Source organism: Bubalus kerabau, chromosome 9 (assembly GCF_029407905.1).
Source record: "Bubalus kerabau isolate K-KA32 ecotype Philippines breed swamp buffalo chromosome 9, PCC_UOA_SB_1v2, whole genome shotgun sequence".
Taxonomy (NCBI): Eukaryota; Metazoa; Chordata; class Mammalia; order Artiodactyla; family Bovidae; genus Bubalus; species Bubalus kerabau.
In genome coordinates, this window is record NC_073632.1 from 30,648,231 (window position 1) to 30,667,427 (window position 19,197).

General features: G+C 39.2%; 1 protein-coding gene and 1 long non-coding RNA gene across 11 annotated transcripts in view; one reads left to right on the forward strand and one right to left on the reverse strand.

Moving 5' to 3' along the window:
• Positions 1 to 19,197, reverse strand: part of UBE3D (ubiquitin protein ligase E3D) — a 232,181-nt gene that overhangs the window by 68,092 nt on the left and 144,892 nt on the right. For 5 of the 10 annotated variants that reach the window (XM_055534894.1, XM_055534890.1, XM_055534899.1 and 2 more), the window contains one exon: positions 1 to 64. The exons of 3 other annotated variants lie outside the window; for them this stretch is intronic. In XM_055534894.1, the coding sequence (XP_055390869.1) occupies positions 1 to 64 (64 nt within the window). Of the gene's footprint in view, positions 729 to 19,197 lie in introns of all 10 variants that reach the window. 2 more of the 10 variants (XR_008698031.1, XR_008698028.1) reach the window with 2 other exon arrangements.
• Positions 532 to 19,197, forward strand: part of LOC129619673 (uncharacterized) — a 27,985-nt gene continuing 9,319 nt past the window's right edge. Inside the window, exons 1-2 of the long non-coding RNA XR_008698033.1 lie at positions 532 to 668; positions 2,228 to 2,299. This is a non-coding gene — a long non-coding RNA (uncharacterized LOC129619673). The remainder of the gene's footprint in view (positions 669 to 2,227; positions 2,300 to 19,197) is intronic.

Consider the following 19,197-nt stretch of genomic DNA (forward strand, 5'->3'; position numbering starts at 1 on the left):
ATTGTACTGCCATGAAGTAATCCAGTTCTCGTTCCCATTGGTTCAAACAGCTGCTTTGGATCTTCTGTGAACAGAGTTCCAAATCTTGAAGACTCCTGGGCAATTCCAGGTTCTTGTCATGATTGTTAATTACACTAATCTCTCTTCCGGTCATGCCAATGCTTTTAACCACACTTGACTATATACATGGGCTTGTCAGCGCAAGTTATCTTAAAATTTAGTTGTTTCAAAAAATTTAATTCATATAGATACAAAATCATTTCAGACTATTTAATAAGGCCCAGATCAAATGCATCAAATTTCTCAATAGTTTTGGATAATTACGAAACAAACATAATAAAGTCAACCATAAATGCTCTGAAAGTTCTAGTTCAGGAGTGATAATAAGTTGCGGAGAGTGTCAGCATCTGGAAGAGAGCAGCATGCAGTCAGAGATAAAGATGTGGAAGTTTATCCTGGGCCATTTTTTGGGGGAAAGAGTGAGCAACAGAAGCAAAAATATTCCACTCTTGGACAGCTGGTACTTAAGTCCCCAAACGCAGTTGAAGGAGGCGTGTATTTAATGAGCCCTGTTAAGGGGAAAGGAAAAGGAAAGAGTTGTGCAAGGGCAGAAGGCATCTGCTTTTCGTCAAGTGATTCAGAAGGATGTTACTCTTCATACGATGCTGGTGAGAAAAGCCCCTGCTGCGTTTCCGTATCAACTTCCAGCTGAGTTTCTCTATCAAGTTCTGCAGTGAGAACAAAGTTGAAGGAGCAGGCAAAGAAGAGAGGTTAAGATTCCTAAACAAAATATAAACATGGGGTGGGGAGGAGACAGATAGCAGAGTAGGACATGAGCTCACCTCTTCTTATGGAAAATGTAAACTTGGACAACTGCTGCAAACCTCAAGGCCTTAGAGTCAAGAGTCTGTGATAATAGTTATGAAAACACTTGTGTTTCTCTCCCTGGCCTCTCAGCTGGTAACAGATATTAGAAGCCCATGAATATTCAGATGAGAAGGGGCTGCTGAAGAGAGACCAGCTGGGCCCTTTAAGGGATGATCACAGAATCCCAGGAAGAGGTTTCAGGGGTTACTGAGTCTGACTTCTGGCTCACTGTGCTCAGTATCTCTGTTGGGAGACTCTGCTTCTTCAACAGCAGTTCACAGGGACCTTCCCAAGAAGCCAGTGCCACTGCTGATACTCACACAAAGATGACAGATGGAAACCAGTTATCCCTTTTTGAATTCTGAAAGCTGCTATGTCGTGGAGTATTCCAACCAGGAACTAATTAGAATAACTGACGGTGACAAATGTTGTCATAAAAATGGTTAAGAACTTTCGCCTTAGAACCACACAGATCAGTGGTCCTCTACTTGGGACAATTTTGCCCACCAGGGTACATGTGGTAGTGTCTGAGGATTTTTTTTTTTTTTTTTTTCATGGCATGCAGAATCTTAGTTCTGGGACCAGAGACAGAACCCGTGCACCCTGCAGTGGAAACACGGAGTCCCAGCTGCTGGACCACGAGGGAAGTCCCTGGAGATATTTTTGGCTGGCACAATTTGGGGGATGCTAAAGGCATCTAGTGGGTAGAGAGGGAGGGATATTCCGATAATGCATGGGATAGCTCCCCATAAGAAAGAATAATCAGCCTGAAAGCATTAACAGTGCCAGTGCTGAAAAATGCTGAAGTTTAGACTTAAATCTCTCCGTGACCTTCAACAAGAAGTTTAGTTAGATGTCTCCACGACCTTCAACAAGCTCATTAAACTCTATAACAGGACCTGCCAGAAACTTGTAAAACACTTTCCTATTTTGATTCTTTTCATCCTCAGCAGTCTTATGATCTAGGCAAAGCAGGCATCTGAAACTTTGTTTTACAAGTGAAGAAATGGAAGCTCAGAAAACTTAAGTGACTTGCTCAGGATACAAAGCTAGTAAGGAGCAGTGATGGGTTTAGGAAGAAATTTTTATTTCTAATCCATGCTTTCCCCCCTGTAAGTTTACATATAGATGATCAAGATAAAATTGCACAGGTTGGGGGACTTTTAATCTTCATATTGTCTCATATATCAAAGAGTTACTTTCTTTTGCATGCTTGTGAACATGGGTGCAAGATGGAGAAAACTACATAAGAGGCTGCGCTCATTAAACCAAACAATGCAAATTGCAGCCCCTCAGTCAAAAGACAAAAAAAATTTAATCTGACCTACTATGTCTTTTTTTTTCTTGTTTGTTTTTATAGTGCCGCCTGCCAAGGACACTCTGTGTTTCTCAGGACTTAATAACAAGAAACTGCAATCATCCTTGGGAACAGGTACTGTACAATGTAGTTTAGCTTCTTTTTATTTAAAACATTTTGAGATAACATATTTCAAATGCAGATTTTGTTTTCCCTAGCTTTTATCCGTGACAGGAAAAATTGCTTTCTCTACCTGCCATTTATTTTAAGAGAGGATAATTTTATTTTGTTCCATTACACTGAGAAAAATCTCCGTATTTCATCTTTTTAGTTTTATTCCCCAAAGTAAAAAGTTTTAAAGCTTTGCAGAGTCTATGAGTACAGCTACAGCTTCAGGCTCCATTGTTGCATTTCTGGAGTATCTAGTTACAAAAGTATAAATAATTATTAGAAACGAGGGAGATAGGGCTCTTTGGAGTTTGCTGTAAGGGTTCACCCTCTTTGTTCTCTCCTCCTGAAAGTGGACACTTGGGAATGGAAAAGGGGAGGGAGAGTGAAACTGTCTAAAAATACTGTCTCTGCTTTGAGTCACCATCTAAAAACAATCTTAAGCCACCATAAGCAGGGCCAGGCTGCAGTAATAGTTGACCAAATGTTCAGTTTATAATGCTTCAGTACAATTGCGTAAATATGCTAAACACTTTTGAATGCTCTTTTTGTCTTAGTTAACAAAATTATACTATGAATTCTATTCCTCAGCATAGAGTTGGAATTTCAATCAATAGAAAGACATGCTGTCAAGGCAGCCTGCACAAGATAAAATTAACATTAAAAAAATGCTACATAAATGCTTTGAGGCGCACAATACAAGACAGATAAAACTGTAAAATACTGAAAAATGTGAGTTTCATAGTAAAATTGAGCTTTAGAAAAGACTCTTCAGAATAAGTAGCACAGCTACACACAAACGTTCCTTTTAAAGGGTACTGTAGACTTCATAAGTAAATATAAAAAACTATGCCTTAAATATATTTTTTGTTTAGGTATGGTTCATGTTCAAAGTTATGTTCTGAAATAAATGTTATGACATGGAAACAAATTTTATTTTAATATTATAAAATCCAGTTTCTAGGCTCAAGCTTCATTTACAAAATAAAATATACAATATAAATGTAAATATAAAAATAATGAAAGAAAATTACTTTTTCAATCACATTATTTTGAGTCTTAAATGACAACAGGGTACAAAATGCTTCCTAACTTGCTAATTTAGCATCAATCAGGCCCGTGTTGATGACATGTGGACTCCACTCTTGGCACTGAATAAATAATATGAGATTTTCCTCTACTGGGCTGGCAAGCTGGCTTCATTCACTCAGTTCATTAAATGATTAAATACCATCTATACGTCTGTGACTGTCCAGTCAGAGAACACACTGAGGAGGCATTCCCTCGTGGCACTAATATGTGAGTGGGGGAGACAGTCGAGTAATGAGATGATTCTAGTAGGTTGGGATAAGTCTAGGATGGACGCCTAACACCTGAGGACACAAAAAAGACCATTCTTGGGCTATGAAAGGAAGTAAGATTTCTCAAGAAGAAGCCTGAATGAGGTAGTTATTACTCTAATTAGGAAACCTTGTGTGCTAATAAAGCCTGGCATGGCACACAGTGGGATATACCTTTTTTCCCATTAAAAGAAGCTGGCTTTGCTAAATGAACTACTAGCAAACAGGAAGGATGGAATAAAGGACCAAAGATGTGAGACGCAATACAATAAGGAAGACGATCCTATCCTTCTAAAATGACAATAAGTATGTGTACATCGAATGTGGACAGGAATACTAGACCAAGGAAACATCAGTGAAGCCTTCCAACTCAAATTCTGTAAGAGCCTTTAGAAAGTAGGAAAAAAGCAAGTAAAATCAGTGTCTTTAATGTCATTTAAACCTTTACCTTGTATTTTATTTAGGCCATGGTACACTTGGAGAAGGCAATGGCACCCCACTCCTGTACTCTTGCCTGGAAAATCCTGTGGATGGAGGAGCCTGGTAGGGTGCAGTCCATGGGGTCGCTAAGAGTCGGACACGACTGAGCGACTTCACTTTTACTTTTCATTTTCATGCATTGGAGAAGGAAATGGCAACCACTCCAGTGTTCTTGCCTGGAGAATCCCAGGGACGGGGGAGCCTGGCGGGCTGCCGTCTATGGGGTTGCACAGAGTCGGACACGACTGAAGTGACTTAGCATAGCATAGCATAGCATGGTACACTAGGAAAATAATAAATGAGAAAGACTAAAGATCTCTTCAAGAAAATTAGAGATATCAAGGGCAACTTTCATGTAAGAATGGGCACAATAAAGGACAGAAATGGTAAGGATCTAACAGAAGCAGAAAAGAGTAAGAAGAGTGGCAAGAATACACAGAAGAACTATACAAAAAAGCTCTTAATGACCAGGATAACCACAATGGTGTGATCACTCACCTAGAGCCAGACATCCTGGAGTGCGAATTCAAGTGGGCCTTAGAAAGCATCACTATGAACTAAGCTAGTGGAGGTGATGGAATTTCAGCAGAGCTATTTCAAATCCTAAGAGATGATGCTGTTAAAGTGCTGCACTCAATATGCTAGTAAATTTGGAAAACTCAGCAGCGGCCATAGGACTGGAAAAGGTCGATTTTCATTCCAATCCCAAAGAAGGGCAATGCCAAAGAATGCTCAAACTACCACACAATTGCACTCATTTCACATGCTAGCATGGTAATGCTCTAAATCCTTCAAGCTAGGCTTCAATAGTACATGAATGAAGAACTCCCAGATGTACCAGCTGGGTTTAGAAAAGTAGAAGAACCAGAGATCACATTGCCAACATCTGTTGGATCACAGAAAAAGCAAGAGAATTCCAGAAAAACATCTACTTTTCACTGACTACGCTAAAGCCTTTGACTGTGTGGATCACAACAAACTGAAAAATTCTTAAAGAGATGAGAATACGAGACCATCTTATCTGCCTCCTGAGAAACCTGTATGTGGGTCAATTAAGCAATAGTTAGAATTGGACAAGGAATAGCTGACTGGTTCCAAATTGGGAAAGGAGTATGACAAGGTTGTGTATCATCACCCTGTTTATTTAACTTATATGCAGAGTACATCATGTGAAATGCACAAGCTGGAATTAGGATTTCCTGGAGAAATATAAATAACCTCAGATATGCAGATGATACCACTCTTGTGGCAGAAAGTGAAGAGGAACTAAAGAGCCTCTTGATGAGGGTGAAAGAGGAAAGTGAAAAGGCTGGCTTAGAATTCAACATTCAAAACACTAAGACCATGGCATCTGGTCCCATCACTTCATGGCAAACAGAAGGGGAAAAAGTTGAAGTAGTGACAGATTTTATTTTCTTGGGCTTCAAATCACTGTGGACGGTGCCTGCAGTCATAAAATTAAAAGATGCTTGCTCCTTGAAAGGAAAGCTATGACAAACTTAAGACAGCATATTAAAAAGCAAAGACATCGCTTTGCTGACAAGGTCCATATAGTCAAAGATATGATTTTTCCAGTAGTCATGTATGGATGTGAGAGTTGAATCAGAAAGAAGGCTGAGCACTGAAGAGCTGATGCTTTTGAACTGTAGTGCACGAAAAGACTCTTGAGAGTCCCTTGAACTTCAGGGAGATCAAATTGTCAATCCTAAACCCTGAATATTCTTTGGAAGGACTGATGCTAAAGCTGAAGTTCCAGTACTTTGTCTACCTGATGCGAAGAGCCAACTCATTGGAAAAGACCCTGATGCTGGGAAAGACTGAGGACAGGAGGAGAACAGGGTGACAAAGGATGAGATGGTTAGATAGCATACCGACTCAACAAACATGAATTTGAGCAAACTCCAGGAGATTGTGAAGGACAGGGAAGCCTGGGGTGCTGCAGTCACACAATTCACAAAAATTGGACATGACTTGGCAACTGAACAACACCAAGAACAACACAGGAGGAAAATTTACAGATCAATCAAAAGCTTGTTTTTCACCTACCAGAACCAGTAAAGCAAAGCACAGCTATGTTTTCTAGTCAAGGGCAGTGTGTGAAGTACCAGAAGACAGAGATGTGAGTGAGATAAAGGAAGGCCCTTTCCTTCCCAATGAGGCTGGACACATGGACAAATGCAGCAATTCCTGGGACTTGAGCCTGTTTTTCAACAAAGCAAGAAATGTCTAGATGTCACCTTCCCATCACCTCTTTCACAGCAAGGGGGTTGTGGAGGCATTGCTGGTGTGGGATGGTGCTACTTTACAACAGCACTGCAGTGAGCAAGCATCCGGATGCAGCTGCTGGAGCTCCCACTTATATAAGGCGAACCCAGCAGCTTCACCCATGGTAGCAAACACATGGGGCAGACATGTAGATGGCAACAGTCTTGAGGTCATACATAAAAATGTATTTTCTCAAGCACAAAACTCATTTGTTAAAAGGAAAAAAATCTGTGATAGATACCAATATGGGTGGGTGTTAAATGTAAAATGTAAATAAAATGTAAAATGTAAATAGTGCTACCCCATTTAACACACTATCACTCATAAATCATAAAGTCCTTTGAAGTTCTCATTCTTAAGGGATAGGCACAGGAGGGAACTTGGCAGAAAGGAACAGTGGTCTGCTGCAGCTCTGGACAGAAGTGGTGTTTTGAAATCACCACTGCACTGCCCTTTCGACACCATGACTCCAATCCAACACATTTATTCAGAAATGGAGTTACTAGGGTTCAGAAATGGAACGTTTTTCTATAGTATTAATTCCTTAAAATTTTTAACAGCAAAACCATTTTAATAAATAGTATTTCAAGGAAGTCATGTTCATTCTAATCTATCTTAACCTTGAGAAGTGTGGGTGTTGAAAAAAACGATGTTTTGCGAACATCAGTATAGTTAGAAATTCCAGGAGGGGACATGAAGCCACATGGGGAACAAAACAGCTTTCCACAGAAGGTAACTGGTTTCTGGCATCTATATAAATTTATGTCAGGGATAATTTAACATTCCTATTTTAGGAGTAAATATTAATTTTTCTAACAGAGATACTAGCTAGTCCCTCCTAGTCCCAAAGGAAGAACTAGCTTCGTCTAAATACTTCAACCCATCGTCAAGGACGAAGGAGGGACTAGCTTGGGAGGCTATAGCTGTTGATCCTACTAGTTAGCTGTGGAAAAGCTCTACGGAAACATCACCCAGGCAATAATGAGATGCTGTAATAAGTGGTCCTGGGGCAGGACTACTTAGGTGCACATGTACAGAATTCTGTCGAGTAAGAAGAACAGCACAAAGTGATCGCCCATACTTTTTAGGCTAAGGAAGGTCGTAGCTACCTTTCTAAAGCCTCCTAGACAATTTTATCTCATACCTGAAGAGCCTTATTTGTGCTGGTTGGTATTTAACCATAATTATTAAACCTAGAGAAATCAGGAGTTGTTCTGCTCATGGGGATTCTTTGTTCTCATAAATGATCAATAAATATGAGTTACAGACAAAATTAGAAAACACAGAAATGGATAGAAAGAGGAAAATAAAATTTTTACAACTTTATGATTTAGAGATAACTATTACTGACGTTTTAGATATATCTTTTTAGATGTCTTTTCTGTGTGTAACTGGACATTTCTGCATATGCTGTTTTGTAAGTTTATAACCTAACGATATCGTATGTAACTCCCCATGACAATGAATATTCTTCTGTGACAGTTTAAATGGCTGCATTATGCTCCACTATATATCTGGTCACTTTAAAAAAGGGTCAAACGAATAACTCATTCTGGAAAGCAAACCTGAGGGGTCCTTTGGAGGCGGATGGGTGAGGGGATACTACTAACTGTTGAGCCAGAAGGCACTTTAGCATAATCTGGCCTGGGTTCTCAGGGTGTCATCTCTGGTCCAGTCTCACTGGTATCTCCTGGAACTTGTATATCAGGCAGATTCTCCTGTTCCATTCTAGAACTGCTCAACCAGAGCCTCCAGGGGCAGGCCAGCAACTGGGTCCTGCAGGTCCTCCAGGTGGTTCCACCGGGAATTTCATCTAGCTTATTCAGCTGAGCAAACTTAGAGAGGGTAAGGGATGTGTTTATAGTACACAGCTTATTAGAGGAGGGACTCAAACACAGGTCTTCTAACTCCTAGTCTAGGGCCTTCATTTCTGGCCAGTGCAAAGTGAAGATGCTGATCTAGGGTATCCAAAAATCCTTTAAAAAAACATTTTTTTCCCTTATAGAAGACAGAAAGATTGTCACACAAGAGAGAAACAAATTATGTCCAGGCCAATATTCTGTTATGGGTATAGGAGATTGAGCCCAACAGCTATGAAATGAGGGTTGAGTCTATTTTGCTAGCTGCCTACAGACTGAAAAGTTCAAGTGTTAGTCACTCAGTTGTGTCCGACTCTTTACCATGCCATGGACTGTAGCCCACCAGGTTCCTCTATCCATGGGATTCTCCAGGCAAGAATACTGGAGTGGCTTGCCATTTTCTTCTCTAGGGTATCTTCCTGATGCAATGATCGAATCCATGTTTCTCCCATCGCTGGCATATTCTTCACCATCTGAGCAAGACTAAAGGGGTCAAATATTTCGAATTGACCTACTGTGTAAAGCTCATCTATGAAGATTAAGTGATTTTTTGGGGGGAGGGGGGTTGGAGGGAGGAGCTTCTGACATGCCCTGATAAAGTTCTCTTTTCTAAATCTACCTACTCAACATGGCTATCTTTAGCAAAATTATTTGGTTAGTTCAGAAAACTGTCACAAATAGGACTTCAGAATAATTTGGAAAATAAAAAAAGAAAAAGCCTCCCATACTTTGCTTGGAGTATGTCTATAAAACAGTATAGGCATTCTAGAAAATAGTTTGGCAGCGTCTTTAAAAACTAAACATGTAATCACTGTATAACCCAGCAGTTCCAGTCTCAGACATTTATCCCAGAGAAATGAAAACTTTATGTTTACATAAACACTTGTTTGTGAATGTTCATTGCAGCATTATTTTAATAGCCAAAACCTGGAATCAGCCCAGATGCATGGTTAATGATGGTATACCCACCATGAATACTTACTTGGCGGCACTGACAAGCAGCAAACTATTGATACATGCAACAACTTGGAAGATTCACAGGCGAGTTAAGCCAAGCTCAAAGGGTTGAGCTTTCCATACTGTATGGTTTCATTTATGTATCATTTTTGAAATGACAAAATTTCACAACTAGAGGACAAGGCAGTGGTTTCCAGGGGTTGGGGATGGTGGGGAGTGGAGGAAGGGTGTGACTATGAAAGAGCAACAGGAAGGATTTGGTGCCGATGGAACTGCTCAGCATCTTGACTTCGGTGGATGTACAAACATACCAAGGGATATAATTACACAGAATCTCACACATTTGCACACACAGACGTACAGGAGTACAAATACAACCAGGGAGATCTGACTCAGATGGGAGGATTGTACCATGTCAATGCCCAGTACCACAGTTCTGTAAAATGTTACCACTGGGGGAAACTGGGCAAAGTGTACAAGCCATCTTTCACACTCTTTCTTACAGCTTTCAGTGACTCTGCAATTATTTCACTAAAAATGTCAGCTGAAATAATGCCACAGTACTTTGCAAATGACCTTGTCTGGCTTATTCTAATTCAGTTACCTAGAGTGTTGCTCTGAGATGCATTATTCAAAGTCTTGTTCACATTGATGTTATGGTTAATATATCACTGTGATCCCATTTTCCTTGGTGGAATGACCTGAGTAAGCTAGTGAGTTAATTTTGGAATGAGTCCTGAAGCAGATGGCCACAGTGAGACACAACACCGTTATGTTTAACATGGGTTGGGCTGACGGTCTGGCATTAAATGCTTAGGTTACACACAATAGAACCTTAAATCTTAGGTTGTATATGAAGTACTCACTGTAAAGAGTTCACTAAGCACACTTCTTTGCTTTTGTATTGCCCTGGAGTAAATAATGAAAAAAGATTCTGGCATTTTTTTTTAAGCCCAATCGCTATACCAAATTTTCTGGACACATAAGAGGCACTTGCCAAATATTTTTTTGGGGGTGAATACATTAAACTAAAACTCTAATTTTAATCTTAAAAGTAACAGTATCTTACAAAAGATTTGGGGAAACAGGAAAGAAGAAAAAAATATGCTCTAATACCCTAACATCACTTGGTCTATTCCCACATGGCTCTAAGATGAATTGTTCTCATATTGATTGCACTGTGCACGCATGCTCAGTTGCTTAGTTGTGTGTGGCTCCACAATCCCATGGACTGTAGCCCACCAGGCTCCTCTGTCCAAGAGATTTCACAGGCAAGAATACTGGATTGCATTGCCATTTCCTCCTCCAGGGAATCTTCCCCACCCAAGGATCGAACCTGTGTCTCCTACACTGGCAGGCGGGTTTACCACTGAGTCACCTGGGAAGTCCCTCATGTTGATTATCAGTGTGCATATTTTTTACATCATAAACATTTTTAAGTGCTGCTCAATGAATCTTTCTTTTAATAGCTGCAGAAGTCTATCATAACTTAATCTTTTACAAACTTAAGTTTTTCCCAGGTTTGTTAAGATCAAAAGTAATGATGAAATAATCACTATCATGTTTATAAGTTTTTTTCAACATTTTAGAATATTTCCTCAGAATAGAGTCCCAGAAATGGGATTACTAGATTGAAAGGTATGAATATTAATATAATTTGATGCATTTTTTTTTCAATGAGCTGTACCAACTGGTAATGCCACCAGCATCTGACCTTTTTTTTTTTTTTTTTTTTAAATTAGTGCTAATTTTGGAGAAGGAAATGGCAACCCACTCCAGTATTCTTGCCTGGAGAATCCCAGGGACAGAGGAGCCTGGTGGGCTGCCGTCTGTGGGTCGCACAGAGTCGGACACGACTGAAGTGACTTAGCAGCAGCAGCAGTAGCAGTGCTAATTTAGTAAAAGGAAAGGACATCTCAGTGCTTTTTGAATTTTACTTAATTGCTATGAGTTTAAACATTTCCCCAGATGCTTAATAACTGTTTTTCTTGTAAACTGATTAATTATGAATTCATGTCCTTTTTTTTTTAACCTACCAACAAGGGGGGTTAATTTTTTTGTTTGTATAAGCCCTTTGGGGCTTCCCTGGTGGCTCAGATGGTAAAGAATCTGCCCACAATGTGGGAGACCGAGGTTCGATCCCTGGGTCAGGAAGATCCCCTGGAGAAGGGAATGGCAAACCACTCCAGTACTCTTGCCTGGAGAATTCCATGGACAGAGAAGCCTGGCAGGCTACAGCCCGTGGGGTCGCAGAGTTGGACATGAGTGAGCAACTAACACACAAGCACAAGCCCTTTAGTAAATGTTAATATGTTTTTCATGCAGTGAAGAAATTAAGTGCCAGGTATCATCTCACTAAATCTTTATAAAATCCACTTGAATTAAATTTCTAATTTAATTGTCTCTAGATTATAAATGAGGAACCAAGGTGTTCCTTGGTTCCTACTAGAGAAGATGAGTAACTTTTGCTCACTGCTACAAGCTAGTCAAAAGGCTGCGTGTGCAATCGGGCCTTTGTTTTTGAGCCTAGTATTCATTTATTTCATCATCAAAGCTCCCTTCCATCTAATTATGGTGAGAGATAATTGCTATAGTAACTTTAGTTGAAGAAAGAATCCATCATATTCCAAATTTTTAAGCCACACTTAGTAGCACTTGAAATGATGCAGTCACTCTTATGTTTTAAGAAGAAAGTAGATTATTTCTTTTAGGTTAGACATAAGGAGGAGAAAGAAAAAGATAGAAGGGCAAATTAAAGCCTTACTTATAAAGAGAAAATAACTCTTCAATTAGAAGAAAACCTCTGGCAAGTAAAGTGAGCCAACAGGGTAAATGAGAAATCGGCCTGAAATCTCAGAAAGGATTTTTTGTCTGAAAGTTTAGCAAACAGGATAAGTTACACTGGCATAATCAGTTCAGTTGAAAAGATTATGACTTGGAATAATCAAATAATAGTTAAGGCCAAGAAAGAAAGGGATCAAATTATAATCAGATGATGTTATCTTCTTTAGCCACTTACTACCTAGACATTACTTTGAAAATATGATATTGAAGATACACAAATCTTTAGAATGGAAAGCATGCTACTATATTCATTTTAAAATAAACACCATTTATTTCCAAAGCCTATTATTTGGCGTTGCTGGAAATAAACGAGGCTCATAAAACTGTAATTTATTTATTTTAAAGGAGGTGCATGAGGATTTTATAACTATACAAAAAAAACAAAAGTAAGTGCTTGTGGAAAGGAGCACATCGAAGAAGACAATGTTTTGAGGGTTTTTTTTTGTTTTTTTTTTGCTTTAAACCACACAGAAAGCAAAAAGGGGTTGTTGGTACAGTGTCTCCAAGTTAAGAACAGCTCAGGGTATAAGATCAGAAAAGGGCACATACTCATCAAGGGTTTCCAGGGTTCAAAGTGGTCAAGTTTTGCACCTGCCATCTAAGCTCCATGAGAAGACAGAAGAAATCAGGTAGATACGAGGAAAGTGCAGACAGGTGAAGCCTTATTATAACTATACATAAATGTTTTATGTATTTTAAATATTGCTACCAATGCATCTTCTCTGCTATTCATGAATAATCATGCTTCTTTAATTATTTTTAAAGGAAGAAGCACAAATGGCTGATTGTGTATATGAAATTTCCAAGGCTTACTATATAAGGCTTTCTCTCACTTATACTACCCTAGGACAATACTATCTACCAGTGGCAGGGAATGAAACTGCAGATGCTGCATCTGAAAGAAAAACTGCAAGCCTATAGGGTTTGCAAACAGAAGAATGTAGATGGCTTAGTTGAAAATCACCAGCTACTAGAAAAATAACTGAGCCCAGAGGCTACTGATAGGGATTATGTAAGGAAGGTGTGTAACTCCAACTCCATGGGGTTCAAACCAGCACATCCTTGGTTAGAGACATGATTCATTCCATAGAAATTCAGTTCTGAATCCAGTATTATTGACTAAGCCATGAGTCTTTAATACATGAAACCATCTGGCTGCAGTTACCAATAAATAAGCTTTTCCCCAATATATCCAACTCACAGCATTAACTATAAATAAGCATGACTGAGAAGGCAATGGCACCCCACTCCAGTACTCTTGCCTGGTGAATCCCATAGATGGAGGAGCCTGGTAGGCTGCAGTCCATGGGGTCGCTAAGGGTTGGACACGACTGAGCGACTTCACTTTCACTTTTCACTTTCACGCATTGGAGAAGGAAATGGCAACCCACTCCATTGTTCTTGCCTGGAGAATCCCAGGGACGGGGGAGCCTGGTGGGCTGCCATCACACAGAGTTGGACACGACTGAAGCGACTTAGCAGCAAGCATGACTGATAATTCATCAAAGCACTCTGTAAAGCAGTGGGAATGACTGGATGGACATAAATACGACCTATAACCACTCAATCATTAGTGTATTACAATGTGGATTGGTCCTTTCTGGCTTCTGGGTTATTGAATACCTGGGAGAAGACCAATGTCTCCAACTATATTTTGTTCAGAAATATCAGAAACCTTTAAAATCAGCTAACTGCCTTAAAATGCTGGTTTCCAGAGTTCACTATGAGTTCATGGTGCCAGGTTTCCACAGAAATGCATGTTCTATGAGATGGCGTCACAGAATGAATGAACAATTTCATGCTTCAGTCAAGTCACAGCTGGCACAATTTACACCTGGGGATGCTCCCTGACTTAGGAGAAGAGCAAGTGTCTTCCAAAGGCAACACAGTCAGGTTACTGAGCCTCCGTGCCTGAGTTGCTGCATCTATAGTCTGGGGCTTCCCTCTTCCTCTGGCTGGTCAAGGACTGGATGAGACACTGTCTGTGACCAGCCCCAGGAAGACCCTCTCTTCCTCCTCCACACTGATGAGGAGAGAAGCTTATTCAGCCAAAAGCCCCGGTCCTCCTACCTATGTAGGGTCTGAACCTCATGAACTGCAAGATTAACATCAAATACCTATCGGTCCTTCACAACAAAGTGTGAAAGAGTCATTTCAGGATTAGGGAAGTTCTGAGATAAGACGTAGAAAAATAAATTTTGACCTGAGGAGAGTAAGGACTGGAAAGCCATAAGAAAGAAATGCACCATATTTCGGTGGAAAGTAGAGAAAATTTTGAAACTTATATATTGTTTTAGGTGTCTTTAATGTAACTAACTTGCTAAAAGGCTGTGAGCATAAACAACTATTCCAATGATTCTGTTGTGTTCTCAGAAAGATGAGGCCTATAAACATTTTTGAAAAATGTTCTCTATTTTCCAATGGTTTAGGGGTAAAAAACTTTTATTTGAGAAAAAAAAAGTATATATATATATGTATGTATATATATATATTTAAAATTTCCCTCGAATTTCTTTGAGGTCATCTTTCTAAGGTATGAGAAACAAATGGGAAAGGAAAGTAGGCCTAGTTGGGGGTCCTTCAGTAAGGGTTTTGAGACAAAGAATGCTGTATGAGATAAGCGTGCATGATCTCATTCCTCTCAAGAATGCTTGGTTAGTAACATTAGTATGATTCCAATGAACAAATGTGGAGAGAAAAATGTTGAGGACAGGTCAGATCAGTGGATTATTATCTTTTCATTCTGACAAACTTATGAACAAACCTGTCAATATAGGGCTCCTTGTTGTAACGTACAAAACTATTAAATCATGATGTTGTACACCTTGTATTTTAAGTATATGGAACTTGTATTTTAAGTCAATTTTACTTCAATAATAACAAGAAAAAAGACAGGGCTCCTCAAACAAGCCCTAGCATCCCCCATGGTCACCTCTCACTGTTCAGACTTCAGCCAGGGACCAATCTGCAGGGCACTTAGCTGTTTTTTGTTTGTTTTCAATTTATGAAAGATTTCAAATATCAACATTCTCTAGTAAAGAGAATAGTATTTTGATAAATCTCCAGATGTTATCCAGAAACTAATAATTACCAATTCCTGGTCATTTCATTTCATCCAAAGCTCTGCCACAGAACCCTGCTGAAGCAAATCACAGATATATATATTTTGTATATAACTCAGTATGTGTCTCTAAAAGAGGAGGATTGGTATAAAAATAAAACCACAATGCCATGATCACATCCAGAGCATTAATAATAATTCCTTAACATAGTCAAATACCCATTCGGGGACCAAGTTTCCCCAACTAGCTCATAAAATTTTTTAACAGCTGCTGTTTGTTCAAATTAGAATCCCAACATGTCTAAGTAGTGTTACAATGGTTTCATATGTTTTTTAACTTTCTTTTAAATCATAAGTTCCTCTTCTCTCCTTTTTTCTCCCTTTGATTTTTATGTTTTGAAGAAATCAGATCTTTCATCCTCTTGGTTTTCCATACACTAGAATGTGGAGAGTGTGTTTTGTGTTTTTAGTGTGATTATAAACTCAAGGATGTAAAATTCATCCAATACTATTTAACTCTACTATAGTCATTATTTGTATTAATGCTCACATACTCCGATCTGTGTCAGCGAGAACCTCTTCAACTTGGAGGCTAAGTCCTGAGGATGTGATCCCAGTCATTTACACTGTTTTTTTTTTGTTTCTTTGTTGGGCTGGCTGGTTCTTTTGCTTTCTGGTAGGACAGGACTCAGACTCGTCTTATCCCGGACATTCTCCCACAGAAAGTGGGTCCTTTGGTGAGGACTGGAATTTGGAGATAAGAACTAGAGATTGTCTCACTGCTCCCATAGTGCTTTGGACATGTTACCTTATGTGTACACATACACACCTGCTACCCAACTCTGTGTATCACCATATTCCATTTTCAAAGTGCACTCAGATCCTATTCAGAAGCCAGGTCCTCAATCACTCAGAGATGAACCTTTCTGTCTGGTTACATAAGGTAAACAGGTTAGAAAAATACATCCTTAGCAACAGAGAGAGAAACTCCAACCAAAGAAGTCTCACGATTCCCTTCCTTTCCCATTAGAACTAAAAGGAAAAAGTTAAGCTCTGTTGCTGCTGCTGCTGCTGCTGCTAAGTTGCTTCAGTTGTGTCCGACTCTGTGCAACCCCATAGATGGCAACCTACCAGGCTCCCCCGTCCCTGGGATTCTCCAGGCAAGAACACTGGAGTGGGTTGCCATTTCCTTGTCCAAAGCATGATAGTGAAAAGTGAAAGTGAAGTCGCTCAGTCATGTCCGACCCTCAGCGACCCCACGGACTGCAGCCTTCCAGGCTCCTCCGTCCATGGGATTTTCCAGGCAAGAGTACTGGAGTGGGGCGCCGTTGCTTTCTCCGAAGCTCTGTTACCAGAACTTAAATGGAAAAAGGAATCTTTCTAGATAGAGAACTTACTTTTTTTTTTTTTTAAACTAGGTAAAGACTTTCCTGTATAAGTAAAAGAAAAATGCTTCCTGAAAAAGGCTCACCAAGAAACCCCTTGGGCATGGCATGACAGAGGTGACTCACTGCTTTGCGTGGGGACAGGTCCCTGCATTAATTTGTTTGTCACAGCTGTGGAAGGATGAGGTTGAGACAGTTGTTGCAAAGGTTGTGGGTACTGGAAGTCTATCCCAAAGAAAATAAAAGTAGTTTTGTCTACTTGTTTGGCTAATTAGGGGGAGTAGTTCTGACATCACTAAAGGAAAATACCCTATAACCTCACAGTATCTTTGGAAAAGAGAAGAAAACAAAAAATGGAAGGGCATGTTTCATGGTAATTTTGATAATTTAGAGCAACCTTATTCAGATGTAAAACCTTTCCCAGCTACTGAGGGGCAGCAGCAGGTTCTTGTAAAACCTGAACGTATTATCAGGAGTGGAGTCTGGTTGTAACAGGGATTCCTCCAAATCAAACCATAAAAAGTCTTACTTTACAAAAGCATGTAAGTAACCAAAAATGAAAAGGTGCTCAGTATCACTGGTCATCAGGGACATGCAAATAAAAATCCTAACGAAATGCCCAACAGAAGAGCTAAAATGAAAACTGAACCATAAATAAAACATAAAGACAACTTCAGAATGGGAGAAAATATTTACAAATGAAGTAACTGACAAGGGATTAATCTCCAAAATATACAAATAGCTCATGCAGTTCAATATTAAAAGAACAACCCTATCAAAAATATGGGCAAGGGATCTAAATAGACATTTTTCCAAAGAAGACATACAGATGGCCAAAAAGCACATGAAAAGATGCTCAATATCACTACTTATTAGAGAAATGTAAAGCACAACTACAATGACCTCACACTGGTCAGAATGGCCATTATAAAAAATCTACAAGTATGCTGGAGAGGGTGGGAAATGTTGGCGGAAATGTAAATTGGTGCGGCTACTATGGAGAACAGTTTGGAGGTACCTTAGAAAACTAAAAGTAGAACTACCGTGTGTGTGCATGCTAACTTGCTTCAGTTGTGTCTGACTCTGTGTGACCCTATGGACTGTAGCCCACCAGGTTCCCCTCTCCTTGGGCTTCTCCAGGTAAGAATACTGGAGTGGGTTGTCATACCCTTCTCCAGGGGATCTTCCTGACCCAGGGGTCGAACCCACATCTCTTACATCTCCAGCATTGGCAGGTGGGTTCTTTACCACTAATGCTACCTGGAACTACATGACCCAGCAATTCCACTCCTGGGCATATACCCGGAGAAAACCACCATTTGAAAAGATACATGCCCCCCCAGTATTCACTGCAGCATTATTTACAATAACCAGGACATGGAAGCAACCTAAAAAATGTCCATCAATAGAAGAACAGATAAAGAAGATGTGTTACATATATATACAATGGAATACTTCTCAGTGGGGTTCAGGATTGGGAACATGTGTACACCCGTGGTGGATTCATGTTGATGTATGGCAAAACCAATACAATATTGTAAAGTAAAAAAAAAAAAAAATACTGTTAGATAGGCTGACAAATTGGAATGCGGGTAATAGATTGGATAAAATATTGTACCAATGTTAGATTTATAAAGTGAATAACTACATCATAGTTACTTAAGAGAAGACACCTATTATTAGGAAATACACACTGAAGTACTTGGATGTAAAGAATCATTATATATACAACTTATTCTCAATTCATTAAAATATATATATTCATACACATAAAAACAAAAGAACAAATGCCATCTGCAGCAACATGAATGGATCTAGAGATTGTCATACTGAGTGAAATAAGTTAGATAAGTATCATATGATATTACTTTTATGTGGAATATTAAAAAAAAAAGGGTACAAATTAACTTATCTACAAAACAGAAGTGGAGTCACAGATGTAGAAAACAAACTTATGGTTATCAGGGGAAAAGGGACGGGGGATAAATTAGGAGATTGAGATTGACATATATACACTACTATATATAAAATAGATAATTAATAAGGATCTACTGTGTAGCACAGGGAACTCTACTCAATATTCTGTAATAGCCTATATGGAAAAGAATCTAGAAAAAAAAAAAGAATGTGGATGATATATGTATATGTATAATTGATTAACTCTGCTGTACACCTGAAAATAACACAACATTATAAATCAACTATACTCCACTTTTTAAAAAAAGCAAACAACAACAATAAAAAGCAATTGGCAACACCAATAGGCAACACATGATGATCATGTGGGCAACAATATGGAAGAGCAATGTTCATACACAGTTGCTGGGAGTGTAAAATGGTATAACCACTTTGCAGCAGTGTCTGGCAATTTATTAAAAGTTAAAGATACATTTACCCTACAACCCAGAAATTCCATTCCTAGATATTTACTGAGAAAAAGGAAAACACGTCCACAAAGAGACTTTTCCAGACTAGCCATAGCAACTTTATCAAAACAGCCCCTAACTAGAAACAACCCAAGTGTCCATCAAGAACAGAATGTACTAACAAAACGTGGTTTATTCATACAATGGACCGCTATTCCAAAATAAGAAATGAGTGAACCACTGATAAACACAATAATGTGAATAATTGCAAACACATTATGTTAAGTGAAAGAGACTAGACGCCCCCC